Raw genomic sequence first — 24,317 nt, 5'->3', positions numbered from 1 at the left:
TGCTCAAACTCATGTCCATTGGGTCAGTGATGTTATCTAACCATCTCATCCTCTGCTGCCCCCTTTTCCTTTGCCTTCAGTCTTTCCCTGCATCAGGGTCTTTTCTAAAGAGTTGGCTCTTCGCATCAGGTGGTCCTCTCAATATTCTATCAAACCAAAACTGAATCATTTTTTCCTTCATTTCTATCCTATTCTTTCTCTAAACTTGTTAATAATGAGACCGAGTTGCCTTTTCTCAGTCCTTAACTTACCAGCGATTTCTTTCTACATGCTCACATCCCAACTTTTAAATATGTTGTCCTCTCCAGGTTCGGTCCTCCACATTTTTTGTTTTCTTTATATATATATATATATTTTCTTGAGCTCACTTAATTTGATGGTTAGATAGTACTCCAAATGCTGATGGCTCTCAAATTTTTATACTTTCTTTTTTAAATTGGAGCATAGTTGCTTTACACAGATGTCAGTTTCTGCTGTACAGTAAACTGAATCCGCCATATGTATATACAAATCCCTTCTTTTGTTGGTTTCCTTCTCATTTAGGTTACCACAGAGCACTGAGTACAGTGTTATACAGTAGGTTCTCATTAGTTATCTATTTCATACATCAGTTCAGTTCAGTCGCTCAGTCGTGTCTGACTCTTTGCGACACCATGAACTGCAGCATGCCAGGTCTCCCTGTCCATCACCAACTCCTGGAGTCCACCCAAACACATGTCCATTGAGTCAATGATGCCATCCAGCCATCTCATCCTCTGTCCTCCCGTTCTCCTCCTGCCCTCAATCTTTCCCAGCATCAGGGTCTTTTCCAGTGAGACAGCTCTTGCATCAGGTGGCCAAATTATTGGAGTTTCCGCCTCAACATCAGTCCTTCCAAAGAACACCCAGGATTGGTCTCCTTTAGGATGGACTGGTTGGATCTCCTTGCAGTCCAAGGGACTCTCAAGAGTCTTCTCCAACACCACAGTTCAAAAGCATCAATTCTTCGGCACTCAGCTATCTTCACAGTCCAACTCTCACATCCATACATGACCACTGGAAAAACCATAGCCTTGACTAGACAGACCTTTGTTGATAAAGTAATGTCTCTGCTTTTGAATATGCTGTCTAGGTTGGTCATAACTGTCCTTCCAAGGAGTAAGCATCTTTTAATTTCATGGCGGCAATCGCCATCTGCAGTGATTTTGGAGCCCAGAAAAATAGTCTGACACTGTTTCCACCGTTTCCCCATCTATCTGCCATGAAGTGATGGGACCAGATGCCATGATCTTCGTTTTCTGAATGTTGAGCTTTAAGCCAATTTTTTCACTCTCCTCTTTCACTTTCATCAAGAGGCTCTGTAGTTCTTCACTTTCTGCCGTAAGGGTGGTGTCATCTGCATATCTGAAGTTATTGATATTTCTCCCAGCAATCGTGATTCGAGCTTGTACTTCCTCTAGCTCAGCGTTTCTCATGATGTACTCTGCATAGAAGTTAAATAAGCAGGGTGACAATATACAGCCTTGACGTACTCCTTTTCCTATTTGGAACCAGTCTGTTGTTCCATGTCCAGTTCTAACTGTTGTTTCCTGACCTGTATACAGGTTTCTCAAGAGGCAGGTAAGGTGCTCTGGTATTCCCATCTCTTGAAGAATTTTCCACAGTTTATTGTGATCCACACAGTCAAAGGCTTTGGCATAATCAATAAAGCAGAAATAGATGCTTTTCTGGAACTCTCTTGCTTTCTCGTGATCCAGCGGATGTTAGCAATTTGATCTCTGGTTCCTCTGCCTTTTCTAAAACCAGCTTGAACATCTGGAAGTTCACGCTTCACATATTGCTGAAGCCTGGCTTAGAGAATTTTGAGCATTACTTTACTAGCATGTGAGATGAGTGCAATTGTGTGGTAGATTGAGCATTCTTTGGCATTGCCTTTCTTTGGAATTGGAATGAAAACTGACCTTTTCCAGTCCTGTGGCCACTGCTGAGTTCTCCAAATTTGTTGGCATATTGAGTCCAGCACTTTCACAGCATCATTTTTCAGGATTTGAAATGGCTCAACTGGAATTCTATCACCTCCACTAGCTTTGTTCGTAGTGATGCTTTCTAAGGCCCACTTGACTTCACATTCCAGGATGTCTGGCTCTAGGTGAGTGATCACACCATCGTGATTATCTGGGTCGTGAAGATCTTTTTTGTACAGTTCTTCTGTGTATTCTTGCCACCTCTTCTTAATATCTTCTGGTTCTGTTAGGTCCATACCATTTCTGTCCTTTATTGAGCCCATCTTTGCATGAAATGTTCCCTTGGTATCTCTAATTTTCTTAAAGAGATCTCTAGTCATTCCCATTCTATTGTTTTCCTCTATTTCTTTGCACTGATCACTGAGGAAGGCTTTCTTACCTCTCCTTGCTAGTCTTTGGAACTCTGCATTCAAATAGGAATATCTTTCCTTTTCTCCTTTGCTTTTTGCTTCCTGTCTTTTCACAGCTATTTGCAAGGCCTCCTCAGACAGCCATTTTGCTTTTCTGCATTTCTTTTTCTTGGGGATGGTCTTGATTCCTGTCTCCTGTACAATGCCACAAACCTCCATCCATAGTTCATCAGGCACTCTGTCTATCAGATCTAGTCCCTTAAATCTATTTCTCACTCCCACTGTATAATCATTAAAGATTTGATTTAGGTCATACCTGAATGGTCTAGTGGTTTTCCCTACTTTCTTCAATTTCAGTCTGAATTTGGCAATAAGGACTTCATGATCCAAGCCACAGTCATCTCCTGGTCTTGTTTTTGCTGACTGTATAGAGCTTCTCCATCTATGGCTGCAAAGAATATAATCAATCTGATTTCGGTGTCGACCATCTGGTGATGTCCATGTGTAGAGTCTTCTCTTGTGTTGTTGGAAGAGGGTGTTTGCTATGACCAGTGCATTCTCTTGGCAGAACACTATTAGCCTTTGCCCTGCTTCATACATAGTGGTGTATATATGCCAATACCAATTTCCCAATTCATCCCTTTATATCCCCCCCCCACCACTATTTCCTCCTTGGTATCCATGTTTGTTCTCTATACTCTGTTTAATGAACAAAAAACCCCTGAAATCCCTACTCCCCACCGAGACCTCCAACTCAACATGTCCAAACCTGGTCATAACAGGTCCAGAACTGACTTCCACTTCTCCCCACACTGCTACTCCTTAACTGCACTCCTCATTTCAGTTATACAGCAACATCCAGCCCTTCACGTAAGCTAGAATCCTGAATTTTCTTGCCTCTTCCTTCACCCTGTACTCTCAATGGGTTACCATGCACTTTATATTCTATTGCTAATATTTCTAACAGTCATTCCTGCTCTCTTCCAGCTGCTCTCAGGCTCTCAATGCTTACAAAAACTTTGGCAACAAGCTCTCAACTGCTTTCTTGTTCCTCTTTTCCAAGCCTACATATTCACTGTTGCCCCTAAGTTATCTTATGTTACCCACCTTGCTAAATATTTTTGATGGCTCCACACTGCTTATAGGTTAAGGTCCAAAGGCCCCAGCATGGCTCTCCACACTGACCACTAACCACCCTTCCACCTCCACCCCTTAGTTCTATTCCCAACTGTAGCATATGCTTCAGCCACTGGCTTCTTTGCTGGACTCAGAATATGCCACTTGCTGTGATGTTCCCCTACCTCTGCGTTCATGGTCACCTTTGACTAGAATACCCTTTATCCACCATGACCCTCTCTTAGTGAACGCCTGCTCATTTCTCACTACCAGTCAAAGACCATCTCCTTTGTAGATAACGCCATCCTTCCTTATGTTACCCCTATAATTGTCTGAATAGCCCTCCTTGTGCGAACTTCTCACAGTAGTTTATAGCTAGACTCTGAGCTTTCTGAATGTCAAGGAAATTTAACATTAATATTACTAAGGCCTACCACGCCTTAGGACTATGGCAAGCAATCATTCAAAAATAACTAATAACTGAATGAACATTTTATGGCTCCGGTTATTGATGTAGTACAGCCTGCCTTGTTCACTAATGTACCTCGAGAACCTAACAGAAAAGACCCATTTTTTGAAGGACTGAACAAAGCTTCCTAATTCTCCATCAGGTGACAAATTTCTCATCTCTCCCTCTGTTCTGCTTTAATAATTTAAAAAAAATTAAAAAAAGAATTTCTTCCATCCTATTCACTTTGACATCAAGTTTTAAAGTTTACACACAATAGTTTCCCAGCATAAAACTGTGAGATTTCCTTTGGAAGACAAAATACAACACTCACTAGTAACCAAATTGAATTCTTTCAATAGCAGAGTTCATTCGGAAAAGTAATTCTGCAACAAGGAGAAAAAAAAAAAGAGTGCTATCATGGCTACGTGGTTTTAGTACTCTACACCCAATCAGAATGCCATGTGCCTAACTTCTAGTAAAAACTGTTCAACGGGAGACCCCGGTTCCATTCCTGGGTCAGGAAGATCCACGAGAGAAGGGATAGGCTACCTACTCCAGCATTCTTGGGATTCCCTTGTAGCTCAGCAGGTAAAGAATCTGCCTGAAATATGGGTGGACCTGGGTTCGATCCCTGGGTTGGGAAGATCCCCTGGAGAAGGGAAAGGCTACCTATTCAAGTACTCTGGCTGGAGAATTCCATATACTATATAGTTTATGGGGTTGCAAAGAGTCGGACACAACTGAGTGACTTGCACTTTCACCATTCACAACGGGTGAGAATGACATGTAGGACATTAAAATTTCCAACCTGGGAACACAGTAAAGACAACATCATTGCCTTTTTTTTCTCACCATTGTATTCTCTACCACACAGCACAGCTTAGAACACAGTAGTCACTCAGACTTCTGTTGAATGAGTAAATAACCTGATAAATTTACCTAAACGCAGATGGTTCTTTAAGGTTTCTTCTGGAGAAAAACTAAACTGCACATGAACTAAGGAAAAATAAAAAGATAAAGAGCCTTGCTACAACTGTCAAGAAGATATTACTTAGACTTCAGATGAAATAAATTTCAATGATAGTTTAATAAGTGAGACAGCTTTTAGAACTAAGGACTTAAGAGTCACATCCTTAGATTTGTTTTTGGCCCGTATATGCTATAAAAGCCTAAAGGCCATTTATTTCCCAGATACTCAGAAAGCATATGGGCAAAGGCACAGTTGGGTTTGTGAGTATGTATATATTTTTTAATGAAATGGTATAGTTTTGCTATTAGATTTAAGGTGTAATAAGTCAAGTAGGTCTTCTAAAATACAAGTTAACCTGCTTATCTTAAAGCTTTACATTTCCTTTGTGCTAATTAAATTTCTGAAAATTGTTTCACCAAAATCCCTTATGCCTATTTTTTATCTTTATCTGCTATTTCTACAATTACTGTTCAAAGCTGACTCCTTTATGGTACTGTATCAAGTAACTTTCCTGGGGGCCACAGAGCTAGAATTAGATTAGTAGAACTGGGACCAAAAACCAGTAGTCTTAAGTCGTTTTTCAGAGCCTTTACTACAAAATAATGGTGCCTCTCTTTAAATTCTAATCCATAGGATTATTTCACTAAAAAATGGAGACACAAAAGGCCTAACTCAAGCTATGAGATATGGGGCACAGGTTAAGTGAAACCAGAGACAGTTGAAAGCTGCTAAAAGCCTTGCCAGGAAGAATTATACAGAGGCAGGAACTTTGCTTTGGTATGGGATCACTCAGAATACATGTAGGCTAGCCATAACATAGTAGTTTCCCACCAAAGCAGTCCTAACTCAAGCATAATGAATTATGTAGTATAATACACAGGTTACTATACTTGGGAGTCAGAAGGCCTGGCTATATGTTCCAAGTCCGCATAACTCTAAGAACATGATAAATTTCTGAGCCTCTTTATTTGTAAAACAGATACTACACTATTTAAAGCTCAGGGTTGATGGAAGAAATAAAATGGAATTTCTTTATCCCTTTTTAACATACGTATTTCTTCGGCAAGGACCGTTTGTAAAGTACTAGAAATACACGGATGATAAGAAAAGATCTCTGCTCCTCAAGAAGGTTAATGTAAGTATAATGTATATAAGCTGTAACTATAAAATATATAAATTTACATAAAATCCTTGCATAAGAAGAATTCTAATTTTCAAAATAACTAATCATTAAATACATTTAAGATTGAATATGCTCTCACTCTAAATTCTAGACATATAACCTAGTAATAGCAATAATAATTTCATACATTCACACACTTTTGTAATTTTTTGGTGAATATTAGACTTCCAGCTTCCCATCTTTAAATTCCGAAATAGAAAGGGGTTGGAAAATGATCTAGTATAGTATCCTTGCCAAATAAAATGATCACTTAGCCTCAGCGTGAACATTCTAAATGACAAAAAATTCACTTAAAATACAGTGAATTTCTATTGCAGATAGTCCATCTCAGGTGGGACCAAATCTTCCTTGTCAGTTGGTCTTAGACCTATCTTGTAAAGTTGAACGTCTTACCTACAATCTTACAAGGATATGTGAACTTCCTGAAAGAGCATGTAAATGTCCTATGTATGTACATTCCTCTGGGAAAGGGTCCACAGCTTTCTTTCATCAGGTGCTCATTGTAGTTTACGATGACTTCCCAAAAGGTCAGAACTACTGCTCTAAAAATGTCACATAGAATAAGTCCACATAAGACTCCTTGAGATATCTGGGTACCATGCATGCTAAGAGCATGCTCTTCTTTAGGAGAAATAGCACTAATGTTTCAAACTGTTTGCCCTCCAATTTGTCAGTCTCAGGAGATAGGACATGGAGAACTATATACAAAACTCGAGATGTGGTCTGAACCTGTATAAGACAGTAAGATCAGGGACTCCCTAGAGTATCATATTTTCACATAACATATATGACATTCTGACTTATAAAGATTGAGTCTAGTCTTTTAAAAACCTAAATGCAGGGTTTTATATTTAAATAGCACATGTGAAAGCTACTGTTTAAACTGCAAAGTGCTATATCAATCTGATATTATAAAATCTGTTTTGACATCATTGTTCCAATCTGCTAAGATTATTCTGAACTATGATTTGAATACCAAATGTGTCTCAGCTTGGTATCATTTTTCAAATTTAATAGGTAACTTTTCTAAGCCTTTATTCAAATGGATTAAAATGTCAAACCTAGAAAGTAAACTGAGAGCTCTGCAACCTGTCAATACAAACTTCCTTCCAGGGTGCCATGATCAGTTAATCAACAACCTTCTTTAGCTATAACTGTTTAACTAGTGATAAAAAGCTTTTCTTTTTAAATTCAATTTATGTACAGCATCCCCCATCCTACTTAGGAAATGTTATGCTAATTTATACAGTTTCTCCAACATTACTTACGAAGAGCTATGTGTGTTGCATCCTCTAAAGGGTAACCCCGTTTTGCAGAGTTGATGACACAGAATCCAACAGAAGACATGGACTGCTCTCTGCAATCAAACAGAAAACACAAAAATTATACTACAAACCTTCAGAATAACTAAGTAGAAAATGCAGCTTTATTTCTCCTTCCCTGTCCCTTCAACAAATCTGCCATAGTTAACCCAATTGCACTATGTAATAATTATATTAATATATAACTTAACCGCACCATTTGGAGGAAATACATTCTGAGTAAAATGGGAACTAAGTGAAATGTGAACAGGTTAAATTCTCAAGTTGCCTAAATCCATTCCTTTCATTCTGTCGAGTTTGAGAAGATGATGAATTCTGCTTTCAGGGTCCTCCTAAATTGTCTAAATTCCTCAAAATTTGACTTTCAAAGCTAGATTTCATTTGAAAACACGGCCTTTAACAATATATGGCATGCTATATCTAGGAACTGAGTTAGGCGTACTTTGCCAGCTGGAGTACGTTCCTGTAGCAGCTGTACAGGGAACTCTCAGCGGCAGTGCGATAGCGGCTCTTGTATTTAGGTCCCACCGTATGAATGATGAACCGGGCAGCTAGATTAAATCCTTTGGTTAATTTTGCTTCACCGGTCCGGCAACCTGGGAATAATGGAGAATATGTAAGTCATGGAGTTGTTAGGAAAAACAACAAGAACAACAACGAACCAACAGAACAATGCATGGAACAGAGAAAGTATTAAGAACTTTGAGAAATTTCAGTTAAAAATATGGACTGAACACAAACATCTCTAATCACCAAATGACAGTAGAGCAATAGGTATAAAAACAGAGACAAAGAGGGTGGGAGAGAACATGAAGCAGAAAAAAACACCATCAACAGTTTGGAAGGAATAAAGTCAGTGGACTAGAAGCAACTGATTAAGCAAAGCAGAGAAACCTAACTGCTTGCAGAAATGGGATGACCAGTATGAAGCAAACCGGTGTGCTCGACAAGGTAGTGTTGGAGGGAAGACAGACTGGTCTGATTCAAATTCTGAATCTACCATGTTCCTGCTATGACACTTTGGACAAAGGTTTGGCCTCCAATTTCCTATATAAGAGAGACACTAGTAGTACTTACTTCACAGGATTAAATGAGTTATTAACATACACAAAGTGAATTCAGAAATCAGCTATTAATATTATTATCGCTGTTATTACTGAAGAACACTAAAAAGGCTCAGGAATTGGAGGTCCTAAGAACTTCTAAAGATTATAAGGTGAAGTGCGACTAAGAAGAGTCTGAGTTATAAGTCTGTATAGAACCATTTAATCTGCAACAACCTCTCCCCCAGCCAGCACAGCGAGGTGATGATTTCTTTACCACCACCACAATAGGAAGGTTATTCTCAGGAGATACTGAAGTAGAGAGTTTCTGGACTCCAGAACCCCAGGCACGGCTGAAAAGATGGGATTTCATTAAAGTGTTATACTCAAGAGTAATAGCTCCAGATCTCTGCTCCTAACTGGCTTCGAACACAGACACTCATGCTTATACCCCTGGAAGATTCTCTTTCAGGAAACTAAGAGGCTCAAACTGAAGGGCCTACAGATTCTGATAAATTAGGGATGGTTCCTCAGTGAAACAACAGGGTTCCTGCTCATCATCTGCTTCAAGATCCACCAAGCAATTAATGACCCCTGCCTATGCACATCAGAGAAGGCAATGGCACCCCAGTACTCTTTCCAGTACTCTTGCCTGGAAAATCCCATGGATGGAGGAGCCTGGTGGGCTGCAGTCCATGGGGTCGCACAGAGTTGGACACAACTGAAGCGACTTAGCAGCAGCCTATGCACACAAAGCTTCCCAGTAGCTTCTCAATTCTTCCCTGCAGGGTAAGCTGACATTTGAGGATCACCAAGTGAGGAACTGTTTCTGTTGTTCAGTTACTAAGCTGTGTCCAACTCTTCACGACACCATGGACTGCAGCGAGCCAGGCTGCTCTGTCTTCCACTATCTCCTGGAGTTTGCTCAAATCCATGTCCATTACATTGGTGTTGCTATCTAACTACCTCATCTTCTGCTGTCCCCTTCTCCTTTTGCCTTCAACTTTCCCAGCATCAGGGTCTTTTCCAATGAGTTGGCTCTTCGCATCAGGTCGCCAAAGCATTGGAGTTTCAACTTAAGCATCAGTCCTTCCAATGAATATTCAGGACTGATTTCCATTAGGATGGACTGGTCTGATCTTCCTGCAGTCCAAGGGACTCTCAAGAGTCTTCTCCAGCACCACAGTTCAAAAGCACCAATTCTTCGGTGCTCAGCCTTCTTTAGGGTCCAACTCTCACACTTGTACAATGCTACTGCAAAAACCATAGCTCTGAATACACTGATCATTGTTGGTAAAGTGATGTCTCTGCTTTTTAACACGCTGACCAGGTCTGCATAGCTTTCCTTCCAAGGAGCAAATGTCTTTTTATTTCATGGCTGCAGTCATCATCCACAGAGATTCTGGAGCCCAAGAAAAGGAAATCTGTCATTGTTTCCACTCTTCCTCTATTTGCCATGAAGTGATGGCACCAGATGCCATGATCTTAGTTTTTTTAATGTTGAGAGTCAAGACAGCTTTTTCACTCTCCTCTTTCACCCTCATCAAGAGGCTTTTTAGTTTCTCTTCTCTTTCTGTCAGTAGAGTACCATGTGCCTATCTGAGGTTGTTGATATTTCTCCCAGCAATCTTGATTCCAGCTTGTAATTCATCCAGCCTGGTATTTCGCATGACATACTAAGCCTCTCACAAATGGAGCAGGGAAAAGGCAGAGGACAAATGCTAAAAAAAAAATAGACAATGTTGGGACTTCCTTGGTGGTTCAGTAGTTAAGAATCTGCTTTCCAATGCAGGGGAGAGTGATTGATCCCTGGTCAGGGAACTAAGATCCCACGTGCCGTGGAGCAACTATGCCCACATGCCACAACTACTGAGCCCACGCGCCTCAACAAGAAGCCCTTGCACCACGACTAGAGAAAGCCCATACACCATGACAAAGACTCAGCATAGCCAGGAAAAAAAAAGATAATATTGGGAAGGACAATTAGAAAGAGAGCAAAAAAACTCCCATCACCATAATTACTGCTCTCGGAGAGATAAGTACATCTCAGATAGTACATCTGAAACAAAAGCAGAAGGTTATATTTAAAAAAAGAAATATTCAGAGAAGAATATATCTAGAATTATATTAGAATTATATCTAGAATTATATTAGAATTATATCTAATTGCTGTAGTTAAGTGAAAAATATGACAGCAGGCCTAAGAAGTTCAATAGACAAGTTAAATCTAAAGTTGAGGAAATCTACCAGAAAATAAACAGATGGAAGACAAGAGGTAACAGATATAAAACCTGGAGGATGAAACAGGAGGTACAGATTCAGTCAAGTTTCTTCAAAGACAGAACAGAGAATACAGAGGGAAGGAAATTATTAAACAAATAAAATAAGAAATTTCCCATAATGGAAAGATGTAAGTTTCTAGACTCAAAGAGCATATGGAATAATTAAACTAGACCACACCACATCACTTAAATTACAGTAAAAGAACATCAGAACTAAAGATGAGATCATAAAAGTTTCCAGAAAAGAAACCAGTAACATACAAAGAATCCGGAATAATAACATCACATTTTTTAAGAGCAATAATGAAAACAGAGAACAATGGAGCAATGCCTTCCAAGTCTGGAAAATAATTTCTAACCTAGAATTTTATTTCCACCCAAACTACCAATTAGGTTTGAAGATAGAAGTAAAATCTCAATAGTTTTGCCCCCTTTCAGCTTTTCCACAAATCTTACAGTGGATTTACTCACAAAAATGAAGGACTACATCAGAGAAAGGCAAGTGATGTTACTGGTTTTATTATTACAGCTTTATAGAATAGTGGGAAATCAGGAAGTGTGTTGCCCCAACCTTCGCTCTTCTTTCTTAAGATTTCTTTGGCTATTTGGAGTCATTTGTAGTCCCGTAAGATTTTAGAATTGTTTTATCTATTTCTGTGAAAAATACCATGGGAGTCTGGATAGGGATTGTACTGAACCTATAGATGGCTTTGAGTGGATATTAAAAATATTATAGTAACAATTTTACTTCTTTTGGATTTGGTTGCCTTTTGTTTCATTTTCTTGTCTAACTGTTCTGGCTATGTTGAGGTATGTTTCCTCTACATCAAATATTTTGAGAATTTTTATCATGAAAGAGGTGTTGAATTTTGTCAAATGCTTTTTCTTCATCGCTTGAAAGGATGATATAATTAAATTGCTGCTGTGTTTGGTTTGCTACTATCTTGTTGAGAGTTTTTGTATCTATACTTATCAGGGATATAGGCCTGTATTTTTCTTTTCTTGTAGTTTCCTTGTCTGGCTTTGTTTTCAGGCCTTGTAGAACAAGTTTGGAAGTATGCGCTCCTCAACTTTTTGACCGAGTTTGAAAAGAACTGAAATTAATTCGTGTGTGTGTGTGTGTGTGTGTGTGTGTGTGTGTGTGTGTGTGTGGTATAATATACCAGGGAAGCCACCAGGTCATGGGTAATCTTTGTTGGGAGGTTTTGATTGCTGATTTAAACTCCTTACTCTTTTTGTCCATTCAGATTTTCTATTGCATCATGGTTTAGTCTTGGTAGATTGCATGTTCACTAGGAAGTTATGTTTTTTCTAGCTTATCCAATATGTTGGCAAATAATTGTTCATACTAGTCTCTTATAATCCTTTGTCTTTCTATAGTATTAGCTGTAATATCTCCACTTGCATTTAGAATTTTGTTTGAGTCCTTTTTCCTTCTTTGGTTAGTCTGGATAAACATTTCTCCTTTAAGTCAACTCTTTATTGCTTTTTTTCAACTGTTTATTTTCTAATTTTTATTTCTGCTCTAATATTTGTTTCCTTCCCCCTTTGATAATTATAGGTTTAGATTGATTTTTCTTTTTTTCTAGTTCCTTGAGGCTTAAAATTAGGCTGTTTGAGATTGTTCTCTTCTCTTCAGTTCAGTTGCTCAGTTGTGTCCAAATCTTTGCGACCCCATGAACTACAGCACACAAGGCCTCCCTGTCCATTACCAACCCCTAGAGTTTACCCAAACTCATGTCCATTGAGTCAGTGATGCCATCCAGCCATCTTATCCTGTTGCCCCCTTCTCCTGCCCTCAATCTTTCCCAGCATCAGGGTCTTTTCAAATGAGTCAGCTCTTTGCATCGGGTGGCCAAAGTACTGGAGTTTCAGCTTCAACGTCAGTCCTTCCAACGAACACCCAGGACTGATCCCCTTTATGATGGACTGGTTGGATCTCTTTGCAGTCCAAGGGACTGAATTTGGCAATAAGGAGTTCATGATCTGAACCACAGTCAGCTCCCAGTCTTGTTTTTACTGACTGTATAGAGCTTCTACAACTTCGGCTGCGAAGAATATCTGATTTCGGTGTTGACCATCTGGTGATGTCCATGTGTAGTCTTCTCTTGTGTTGCTGGAAGAAGGTGTTTGCTATGACCAGTGCGTTTTCTTGGCAAAACTCTATTAGCCTTTGCCCTGCTTCATTCTGTACTCCAAGGCCAAATTTGCCTGTTGACTTCCTACTTTTGCATTCCAGTCCCCTATAATGAAAAGGACATCTTTTCGGGGTGTTAATTCTAAAAGGTCTTGTAGGTCTTCATAGAACCATTCAGCTTCTCCTCTTCTCTTAATGTAGGCATTTATTGCTATAAATTTCTCTTATAATTGGGTTTAAAAAATTTTTTTACATCCCATAAGTTTGGCATGTTTTATTTTCCTTGTCTCAAGATAGCTGTCTGATTTCCCTTTTGATCAAATGGTTTTTCAGAAGTATGGTACTTAATTTCCACATACCTCAGATTTTTTTTCATTTTCCTTTTGTTATTGATTTCCAGCTTCATACCACTGTTGTCAGGAAAGATTCTTTGCATGATTTCAGTCTTCTTAAATTTGGTAAGATTTGCTGTGTGGCCCAATGATTGACCTGAGAGAACATGCCATGTATGCTTGAGAAGAATGTGTTCTGGTATTTTCTGTACATGTCTGTTAGGTTCATTTGGACCACAGTGTTATTCAGGCCTGCTGTCTCCTTACTAGTTTTCTGTGTGGATGATCTATCCAGTGTTAAAAGTAGGGTACTGACGTCCTCAATTATCACTGTATGGTGTCTTATCTCTCCATTCAGCTCTATTACTATCTCTCTTCGATACACAGGCGCTTCGATGCTAGGTGCATGCACATCTACAACTGTTACATCTTCCTGATGAGCTCATCCCTTTGCCACCATATGGTGACTTCTACCTCTTCTGAACAAGTCTGACAAAAAGTCTGTTTTATCCAATACAAGTATGGCCACTCCTACTCTCTCTTGGTTTCTATTTGCATGGATTATCTTTTTTTAGTCTCTTCACTTTCAGCCTGTGTCATTAAAGCTACAGTGAATCTCTTATAAACAGCATATTGTTGGAATTTTTTTTTTAATCCTTCAGCTACTCTGTGTCTTTTAGTTGGAGAATTTAGTCCTTCTTCATTTAAAATTATTAATAGGTAATTATTGTCATTTTAACTGTTTCATGGTTTTTTCAGTCCTTTATCCTTTAGTCCTCTCTTAGTGTATTGCTTTTTTTTTTTTTAACTAGTATGCTTTGATTTTGTTCTCTTTATCTTTTGTGTATCTATCATTACCTTTTGTGTATCTATCATAGGTTTTTTTCTTTGTAGTTATCATGAGGATTACATCAAACATCTTATAGATTTAATTGTCTATTTTAAGCTGATAACAAACCTTCACTTGTGATGTTATAAAATGATGCATCTGATACTGTTAGTGCTTTCAGTAGAAATGATGTATTATCACCTCTGAGTCTCATAAGTTAAAATCCCAGGGAATGTCTATTCATTTATTTATTAGCTACTGAAAGGATGCCTTTACTGTTCTTGGTACTGGGAACACAGAGGACAGTAAGACATGCAGTTCCTGTCCTCATGGAGTTCAAAGTTTAGTGGGGACATAATCATTACAGAAACAATTCATATAATTACAGTTAAGAGCTCCAAGAGAAGTACTGCAGGCTGGAAGCATATACCATAGGTAGAATGACCAATTCTGAAGTAAAAGAAAATAGTGCTTTCAGGAAGAGATGTAAACAAAGACTTAAGAATAAGAGTTAAGAATTAGGAGAAAACAACAGTACATGCAAAATTGAAAAGAAGCTGGATGACAAGGCAACAGGAGATCAGTTTAGTTCAGGCACATTGAGGAAGGTAAAAGGGGACCTGGAGGTGAGTGAGCGAGATCTTGCAAGCCCCTGGAGACCAGTATAAGGAGTCAGGATTTTATTTTAAGTGTAATGAGAGGCCACTAAATGGTTTGAAGCAGGGGAGCAATAAGAAGGGATTTACAATTTAAAAAGAAAATACTTCCTGTATGTGGAAAACAGGTTTATGAAAAGAATGGATGTAGGGAAACCAGTTGGGAGGAAGGCAATGACTATAATCCAGACGGGGATGATGGCAGCACAGGCTAGGAGGAAGGCAGTGGTAACACAGAGAGATTCAAGATTGGTTTAGGGCTTAATGACAGATATGTGGGGAAAAAGAAAGAGCAAAGTGTTAACCCTAAAGCTTTTTGCATGAAAAATGCGGTGGTTGATGATAGTGCCATTTTACTGAAATAGCAAATTCTCACCGAAGAAAAGCTGTTAGACTGAGCTTTCCAATTCTGAACTTGGGTGATTAATGTTTTAAATTTACTGCAATACTTTTATATTCATCCCTGTCAATTTTTTCCATTTTTTGGCTCATACTTCCAGTCAGTTCTGATATTTAAGAATCTTTAGTCTAGAACCTAATGGCTCTCCTCTTACTTCTCTCACCATTTATCATCATCTACAGATTCGGTTAAGTCATACTTTGTAATCATTCACTAAGTTGTTATTAAAAATGTTAAAAAGAGAACAGAAGCATTTAGCCCTTTAGTGCATCACTGATAATCTTTCTCCAGGTTGGCACTGATTCATTAAGCAATACAACTGAGGAGTGTAGCTAGCACCATATACAGTACAGAACGCTTAGGATGTGCCTAGCACTTAATACGGAGAAAGCAATGGCACCCCTCTCCAGTGCTCTTGCCTGGAAAATCCCATGGACAGAAGAGCCTGGTGGGCTACAGTCCATGGGGTTGCAAAGAGTTGGACACGACTGAGCGACTTCACTTTCACTTTTCACTTTCATGCACTGGAGAAGGAAATGGCAACCCACTCCAGTACTCTTGCCTGGAGAGAATCCCAAGGATGGCAGAGCCTGGTGGGCTGCCATCTATAGGGTCGCACAGAGTCAGACACGACTGAAGTGACTTAGCAGCAGCAGTAGACTTAATATCCATTACATAATTTATTCTTCATGATAATAATTTTTTTCCATTTTCAAATATTCACTGAGCTCTCGTTATATGTCAGGAACTGAGGTAGGGATTACCATCAGGGACTACTATCATCCTCCTCCTTTTAGAGATAAGGAAACTGAGGCTCAGGGGCAAAGTAACTGGTCTTAAGTCACATAGTTCGTCAAGGACAGAGTTATAATATGAACCCCAGCTTGAAGACTCTCCAAAGATATGATGCTAAAAACTGAGATTGTATGTTGTAAACTTAAATTTCGTTATTTGTTTTTTTTAAGTCGTTAAGTCCAGATTTAAGGTGTGAGAATATGCGTGCGCGCGCGCACACACACACACACACACACACACACACACACACACACAGAGGCCATCAGAAATTTTTCCAGACCGGTTTCTGTTACTCTTTCCAAAGAACTTCTCAATTTTACCCCTAATATGTTTTGCAATTTCTACATGTTTTTCATGGCATCATGCTTTTAGTTAAATTGAGGGCTTTTTTCCCCACTTCTCCCCTCACAGTCAAAGTTTAGTTTCTTGATCAGATAATCTAATTCTTCTCTCTCTATCTCTTCTTTCATGGTCAACATTATAAATGTTCCTGTTCAAATTCTAATATCTTTATTAGGTTAGAAACCAACAGTCAGTGTTAAATGGCAGTGATCTAAGAAATGAAGACTTTTATATAGAAGGGATTTGTTGTTTACATTTTAAGAGAAATTGCTTTATTTCATAAATATTTTTTATAAAATGGGATGACTAAATTTCACAATATTCTCTTTACACTCAAATAACAATAACAAAAAGTTGCCAGGTTGGCAAATTAAGAAAATAAATGCAAATAAAGTAAACAAGGTTCCTCCTATTTCCAATTCCAAAGAAATATTCCCAGAAGAATAACATTCTGGTTAAAACAAACAAACTAAAGCAGCAAGTACAGAATTAACCCAGAATGTATTTGCTCTTAAAATGCATTTTGGTTTTTTGCCAGTAATTCAATTTCATTACAGAAGTGCAACATTGTTATGTTCAGGAGGTATATAAAAATTTCTCTATCAATATCAAAACTCAATAAAAAAAGTTTCAGTTTAGACAAAGCATAGTTGTTTTATAAGGCTTATCAGTGCAAGACAAAATACAGCCAAGAAAACGTTACCAGAAATCTAACCGGCGATGACAACTGTCATTTTAAAATTCAGGAACACAACAGAGTTTTACTGAGTAAAAGTCTCAGCATTCAGTTTCTAACACATTGTGGGTTTATCAGAGGCTGTAATTTAACACCACCAAAAGAGCTACATCTACTTAGAATGAAAACTATACTTCAAACATCAAAATATATGCTTCCTAAGCACTAACAGACCTAAGAAAGTTCACTTACCTCTAAGTTTCTGGAGGTCCTCCTTCAAATCAGGCCCTGCAAGCATGAAGATACTTTCTGACACAGGATTCTTATCCGTAAGACTTTCATTGCTGGTATTCACAATAGCTGTGCAGTTCAGTAATGCCACATCTCCTTTCCTGAGGAAACAATAATTAAGAGCAAGTGGAGGGAAGAGGAGGCAGATGAGAATGCTAGTTTCTGAGTCTTTCAAAACATTCTGTCTTCACTGCCTTCACAACATCGGTTTTACTAGTTCACAAGCTTAAGCAGCAGTAAAAAGTTATTCCTAATTCAGAAAGGCTAATAAGGCATCTCAGATAGATCCTGAATGAAGTGTTACAACTGTGAAACCCATAAAGCTATCATGTCATTCCTTGGCTTCTTCCATATGGCTGTTACATTGTAACAGAAGTTATACAGAGCTGAAAGTAGGTGGTTTTTAAAGAGTTTAATCACAGCACCATTATTCATAATAGCTAAAAAGTGGAAACAACCCAAGTGTCCATCAACTAATGAACTGATAACTAAATGTGGTATACCCATGCAATGGAATATTACTTGGCCATAAAAAGGAATAAATTACTGATTCATACTACAACATAGATGAATCTTAAGAACATTATGCTACATCACAATTGATTCCATTTATATTAAATGTCCAGAATAGGCAAATCTAGAGTTAAAAAGTAGATTAGTGATTGACTGGAGCAGACAGTTGGGGGTGGGTACATTTATTTACTAGCTCACAAAATTAAGCAATAGTAAAGAAGCTGTTCCTGACTCAGAAAGGCTAATATACCATATCAGTTCTTGAATACAAGTGCTAAAACCTTGAAACTCACAAAACCATTATGCGATTCTTTTGCTTCTTTCTTAATAGATGAGTATAAGACAGGGAGTGACAGCTAATGGGTACAGGACTTTGGGTTCATGAAAACTGTCAATGGTGATGGTTGTACAACTTTGTGAATGTACTGAAAACCACTGACTTGTACAATCTAAATTAGTGAATTGTATAATATATGAACTGGGGGTTCTCAGCTGGCTCAGTGAGTAAAGAATGTACCTGCAATGCAGGAGATGCGAGTTCAACCCCTGGGTTGGGAAGATCCCCTGGAGGGCATGGCAACCCACTCCAGTATTCTTGCCTGGAAAATCCCATGAACAGAAGAGCCTGGTGGACTACAGTCCATAGGATTGCAAAGAGTCAGACATGACTGAAGTGACTGAGCATGCATGCATGATATATGAATTCCATCTCAATGAAGCTTTTTTAAAAACAGCTTTTTAAAAGTTTTTTTTATAAACAGAAGTGTACTACTACTACCAATACATGCAACAATATACCCCAATTCTCAAATAATTATTCTGAATGAAAGAGGCCAGAGTAAAAAAAAAGTACATGATTCCATTTCTAGAAAATGCAAACTAATCTATAGTGACAGAAAGATGAACGGTTGCTTGGGGATGTAGAAACAGGGAGGAGCAGGAGAAACGGATTACCAAGAGATACACAAAAAACTTTAGGTGTGATAAATATATTCACTATCTTGATTCTGATGACTGGTTCACAGGTGTATGCATGTCAAAATTTACCAAGCTGTACACTTTAAGTGAAGTTTATTGTATATCACTTATGTCTCTATAAAGCTGTAAATGTATATGAAAAGTAATATTTCAATAATGAGGTTTTACAAAAAGAGTTTAGAAAAAAATTATGAAAAAAAGAATTTAGAAGAAATTATGAGCGTATTATATCACGATATGATTTAAACAAGGAATTACCAAAGAACCACTTTTCCATTGATATCCTTATTATAAAGAAAAGGTGATCTAATAGTCTCTTCCTGGTATTTTTCAGCTGCAATCTCAAAAGCATTTAATTGATCTTCATAAGAGTTGCCCCAGCTTGGCAGTGTATCCACATCCACAAACTGGGAAGGTGCACCCAAGGGATCCATGGAACGGAAACTTCAGCTTGTCTTTTCCCAAATTTCTCAGCAATTCAATATTCACTGGGGACTTTAGCTTAAGAGAAAAGAAAGGATCATTTTAATAGAGAAGCATAGATACTCCTTTACTTCTATTAGAGCAAAAAACAAAACTCTACTGTGAAATGCTCCAATAGGAGATTGTGTGATTACAGTCACTTACATAGTCCATTAAAAAATCAAATGTACAACAATGAATTACTATGTTTTTTTTTTAAACAGAAAGATTATTTAAATATAAACTATTTTCAAAGAATTAGTCATTCAAATAATCACATGGCCCACCAGTTCTACTTTCCAGAAACACAAGACTATTCACTCAACATTCTTTGAGTGTCAGCTACTGGCAGGGTGAGGGGAGTGTTAGACGTTGCAAGAGATACCAAGACAAATATTATGTACAACTTGAAGAGTTCAGTCTAACATGGAGAGTGAGAAGCAGGGAGGTTACTGCAATCAGGTAGTAAGAGATAACAAAGGTCTCAACTATGTAGAGAAGCAGGAGGAGAGGAAAGCATAGATTTGTGAGGCAACATATGAAGGAAGCCTTAACAGGATCTGATGATTTAGAGAATATAGGGTATGAGACACTGATGTGGTTGGAGGCTGGTTGTACAGAAATGTGGAAATTAAAAAAGAAGAGTGATAGGAAGACACACAGTGTCAAGTACCACAGAGAGCTCATGGGAAATTTAACATGAGAAAAGGATACTTCATTTGCCAATAAGTCAAACAGCTGTTTCAGTAAAACGGTAGATTCACTCATTCAATACATCTTTGGAAGCATCTGTTAGGTGTCAAGCATTGTTTTAGTCACAGGGGACACACCGGTGAATAAGTCCCTTAGAGAGCTCATGCTTCCCTGAAAGGACATGAAGAAGAAACAAGCAAGCAAGCAAGCAGGTGTCTAACAGAATGGCTGGAGGCATAAGTGTTACGAGGAAAAGGTGATATTTGAGCAGAGAGCTAAATAAAGTGAGAGAGCTCTAGGGGGGTTGTGTCAGACCAAGGCAATAGCAAGTACAAAGGCCAAAAGGGCAGGAGGGAAGGTACTCTGTTCCAGGAAGAGTGTGGAGGCTGGTCTCGGTTAGAGCAGAATGAGCTAGATAATGAGTAGCAGGTGATGAACTTGGTGAGCAAGGAAAGGTCAGATGAATCAGTAAGTCATGATAAGAGGTTTAGATCTTAACACAAATAAGGGCAAGCTACTAGAAGATCCCTATAAAGATAATGATTAATATAAATAATATTTGAAAAGATTCCTCTAACTACAGTGAAACTGAGTGGGGGCAAGAGTAAATGCAGAGACCGGGAGAAAACAAGTGGAGTAATCCAGGTGAGAGGGTGATGAGGGTGGTGAGGAATGGCTAGAACTGGATGAATTCTGAAGACAGAGGCAACAAGACCTTCTAAATGCACCTGAGGGGTGAGGGAAAAGAGCAAAGATTACTCTTAGATATTCTGCTTGAGCAGGCAAATAGATGGTAATGCTATTTATAGAAAAAGAGAAGACTGGAGTAGGTTACAGGTGCAGTAATAATCAAGGTATTTTTTTTCCTTATGTTTCTGCCTGTGTTAGGTTTGAAATGCCCATTATATGCTCAAGTATTTGTATCAGACATGCAATTGGCTACCTGAGGCTAGAGCTCAAAGAAGAAATCAGGTTAAATTTGTAAAATTGGAGGTCTCAGCATATAGATGCTATTTAACCTATGGGAACTGGGCAAGGCCACAGAGACAGAGAATGCAAATAAAGAAAAGACCCAAGGACTCAGTCCTAAGGCAAAATTTGGAGGTTGGAAAAGAATAAAAGTAAAAAAAAAAAAGAGAGAGAAAGAGAAAAGGATAGATAAGATCTGGAAAGGATGATCTGGAAAAGTGTGGTAACAAAAGCTAAGTGAAAAAAACAACTTTAGGTGGGATGCTCAAGAAGGATCATCCAGGGTTAAATGCTACTGAAATATGGAGGAACAGGACTAAAAATTAGGGCATATGCTAAGTGAAAGATTGCTGGTAACATACATACAGGAGAGCAGACAGGTGATTAGGGAATGACAGCTGCTGTGTGAACTTCCTGAGAAGTTTTCTGTATGATCCTAACGTTCGTTAAGAGTCAAGGAAAACAAGCATGCCCTTCTGTACCTACTTTCTTGGTGTTTCTTGCTGAGAGACATGGGATACTAATGGGATGAACTACAGATCTGATACAATATTCTAATTCCTGTACCAACACTGTGTGGGAGGAAATGTGCTCATTTATATAACAATCTCAGAAAGGTCTTGCAGATTATGAAAGCAGTGAAAGTGTTTGTCACTCAGCTGTGTGTGACTCTTTGCAACCCCATGGACTGTAGCCCACCATAGGCTTTTCTGTCGATGGGGAGTCTCCAGGTATCCCCTGGAGAATACTGGAGTGGGTAGCCACTCCCTTCTCTAGTACATCTTCCTGACTCAGGACTGACCCCAGGTCTCCCGCATTGCAGGCAGATTCTTTACCATCTGAGCCACCAGGGAAGCCCAATTTTGTATCAAAGGATTATTCTCATTTAAGTACTGCTTTGATGCTATTTTGAAATAAAGAAACAAATTCTATCTAGAAGTTGATGTTCAGTCCTGTCCAATCAGCCTTTGAAACTAGAATGTGTGTTTTTGTATGTGTGTTCAGTCATGTCCGACTCTTTGCAGCCCCGTGGACTGTAGCCTGCCAGGCTCCCCTGTATATGGAATTTTCCAGGAAGGAATACTGCAGCAGGTTGCCATTTCCTACTCCAGAGGAAACTAGAGGCAACCACATGTCCTGTTGATCTGTTCACAAGTATTCAGCCTGGAACTGGACAACTGAATAGAGGAAACGTGAAGGCTACATTCACCGTCTATGGCTGAGCTGCTTTGAGTTCAACGCAGACACTCTGTAGAAATTCATACTTTCCAAAAATTATCCAGATTTTTGGTGACTGACTCATGCTGAAACTTAACAAAAATATTAAAAAATCCATTAAAATTTACTTTCATTTTGCAAACTTGAATGTGAAATTACAGGACAAAACCTTTATTTTAAAATAACTTTTTCCTCCAATTCTAAGTAATACTCACTCATAGAACACTTGAAAAATACCAAAAAGGAGAGAAAAAACTTTCAAAATCTGATGTAGTTCCTACCTTTTTCTATGATAGGTACATATAATACAATTTTGAATCCAGTTTATTTAGTATTTTAAGGTAAAAATTGGTTCCAAATAGGAAAAGGAGTACTTCAAGGCTGTATATTGTCACCCTGCTTATTTAACTTCTATGCAGAGTACATCATGAGAAATGCTGGACTGGAAGAAACACAAGCTGGAATCAAGATTGCAGGGAGAAATATCAATAACCTCAGATATGCAGATGACACTACCCTTATGGCAGAAAGTGAAGAGGAACTCAAAAGCCTCTTGGTGAAAGTGAAAGTGGAGAGTGAAAAAGTTGGCTTAAAGCTCAACATTCAAAAAATGAAGATCATGGCATCTGGTTCCATCACTTCGTGGGAAATAGATGGGGAAACAGTGGAAACAGTGTCAGACTTTATTCTTTTGGGCTCCAAAATGACTGCAGATGGTGACTGCAGCCATGAAATTAAAAGATGCTTACTCCTTGGAAGAAAAGTTATGACCAACCTAGAGCATATTCAAAAGCAGAGACATTACTTTGCCAACAAAGGTCCGTCTAGTCAAGGCTATGGTTTTTCCTGCGGTCATGTATGGATGTGAGAGTTGGACTGTGAAGAAAGCTGAGTGCTGAAAAATTGATGGTTTTGAACTGTGGTGTTGGAGAAGACTCTTGAGAGTCCCTTGGACTGCAAGGAAATCCAACCAGCCCATTCTGAGGGAGATCAGCCCTGGGATTTCTTTGGAAGGAATGATGCTAAAGCTGAAACTCTAGTATTTTGGCCACCTCATGCAAAGAGTTGACTCATTGGAAAAGACTCTGATGCTGGGAGGGGTTGGGGGCAGGAGGAGAAGGGGATGACAGAGGATGAGATGGCTGGATGGCATCACTGACTTGATGGACGTGAGTCTGAGTGAACTCTGGGATTTGGTGGTGGACAGGGAGGCCTGGCATGCTGCGATTCATGGGGTCGCAGAGTCGGACACGACTCAGCAACTGAACTGAACTGAAGGTAAAAATTTCCACATGAAATTGCACTTTGAGGTAGAAGTAGGTTGGTAAAAGCCTGGGCTCTGGGCTTCCCTAGTGGCTCAGATGGTAAAGAATCTGCCTGCAATGTGGGAGACCTGGGTTTGATCCCTGGCTGGGAAGATCCCTTGGAGAAGGGAATGGCTACCCACTCCAGTATTCTTGTCTAGAGAATTTCATGGATAGAGGAGCCTGATGGGCAACAGTCCACGGGGTCACAAAGAGTTGGACATGACTGACTTCATGTCTAACACTTCACACTTCTGTAATCAGAAGGCCTGAGTTTGGGTCTAAGACCTACCACCTAATAATTCATGATCCTTGACTCTGAACCAGAGTTTTCTTATTTCTAAAAGAGTCATACTGACAGTTCTTTTTGAGGATTAAATGATTATCATCTGTAAAATTGCACAGCAGACCACCTGGCACAAAGTGAGGCACAATAAACGCTGTGTGTTATAACCTTCTTGGTCAATATGAAAATCACCTGCACCATTGTTGAGATACAGATGCTTTCACATGTGGCCAAGACCAAGACACTGTCAAAGATTCCCTAACGAGCACCACATAGACCAGACACAAACTGCTGAGTTAAGATGCACTCTTATCTGTCTGCCCTTATAATGATTTGTCAATCCCTAAAACACCTAGATCAACCCAACATCTGTTTTCTCTGATTCTGCTCCTGTGCCACTAGGGAAAGAAAAATCAGAAATTATTCTCTCTGCTGCCAAAACAAATGCATGTTTTCTTGTGTCTGCTGGGCCCTCCATCAACACTGAGAGAAAATTGTTTGAGTCATTCTTGGATGACTATGCTACTCCACACAGCATCCGTGGTAGACAGCCTTCAAGATGTCCTTCAATGATACCTGCTTTCTGATATAAATGCCCCTGTGTAGACCTCTTCCTTATGAATAAGGCTGGCCAATGTACCCAACTGGATATTGCAGAAACGACAGCATGTGACTTTCAAGGATGGATCATAAAAGATGTTGTGGCTTCCACCATG

General features: G+C 39.0%; 1 protein-coding gene across 1 annotated transcript in view; it reads right to left on the bottom strand.

Annotated features, from left to right (window-relative positions):
* GDAP2 (ganglioside induced differentiation associated protein 2) overlaps positions 1 to 19,103 on the bottom strand; it is a 55,089-nt gene extending 35,986 nt beyond the window's left edge. Inside the window, exons 1-4 of the mRNA XM_052637605.1 lie at positions 18,928 to 19,103; positions 17,140 to 17,279; positions 7,838 to 7,991; positions 7,342 to 7,430 (exon numbers count right to left, since the gene is read on the bottom strand). Coding sequence (XP_052493565.1) covers positions 7,342 to 7,430; positions 7,838 to 7,991; positions 17,140 to 17,279; positions 18,928 to 19,103 — 559 coding nt within the window. The remainder of the gene's footprint in view (positions 1 to 7,341; positions 7,431 to 7,837; positions 7,992 to 17,139; positions 17,280 to 18,927) is intronic.
* Between the last annotated feature and the right edge of the window lie 5,214 nt (positions 19,104 to 24,317).

The sequence above is a fragment of the Budorcas taxicolor genome, chromosome 3 (genome assembly GCF_023091745.1).
Source record: "Budorcas taxicolor isolate Tak-1 chromosome 3, Takin1.1, whole genome shotgun sequence".
Lineage (NCBI taxonomy): Eukaryota > Metazoa > Chordata > Mammalia > Artiodactyla > Bovidae > Budorcas > Budorcas taxicolor.
The sequence above is the reverse complement of the archived record's forward strand: the minus strand, read 5'-3'. Positions and strand labels throughout refer to the sequence as shown.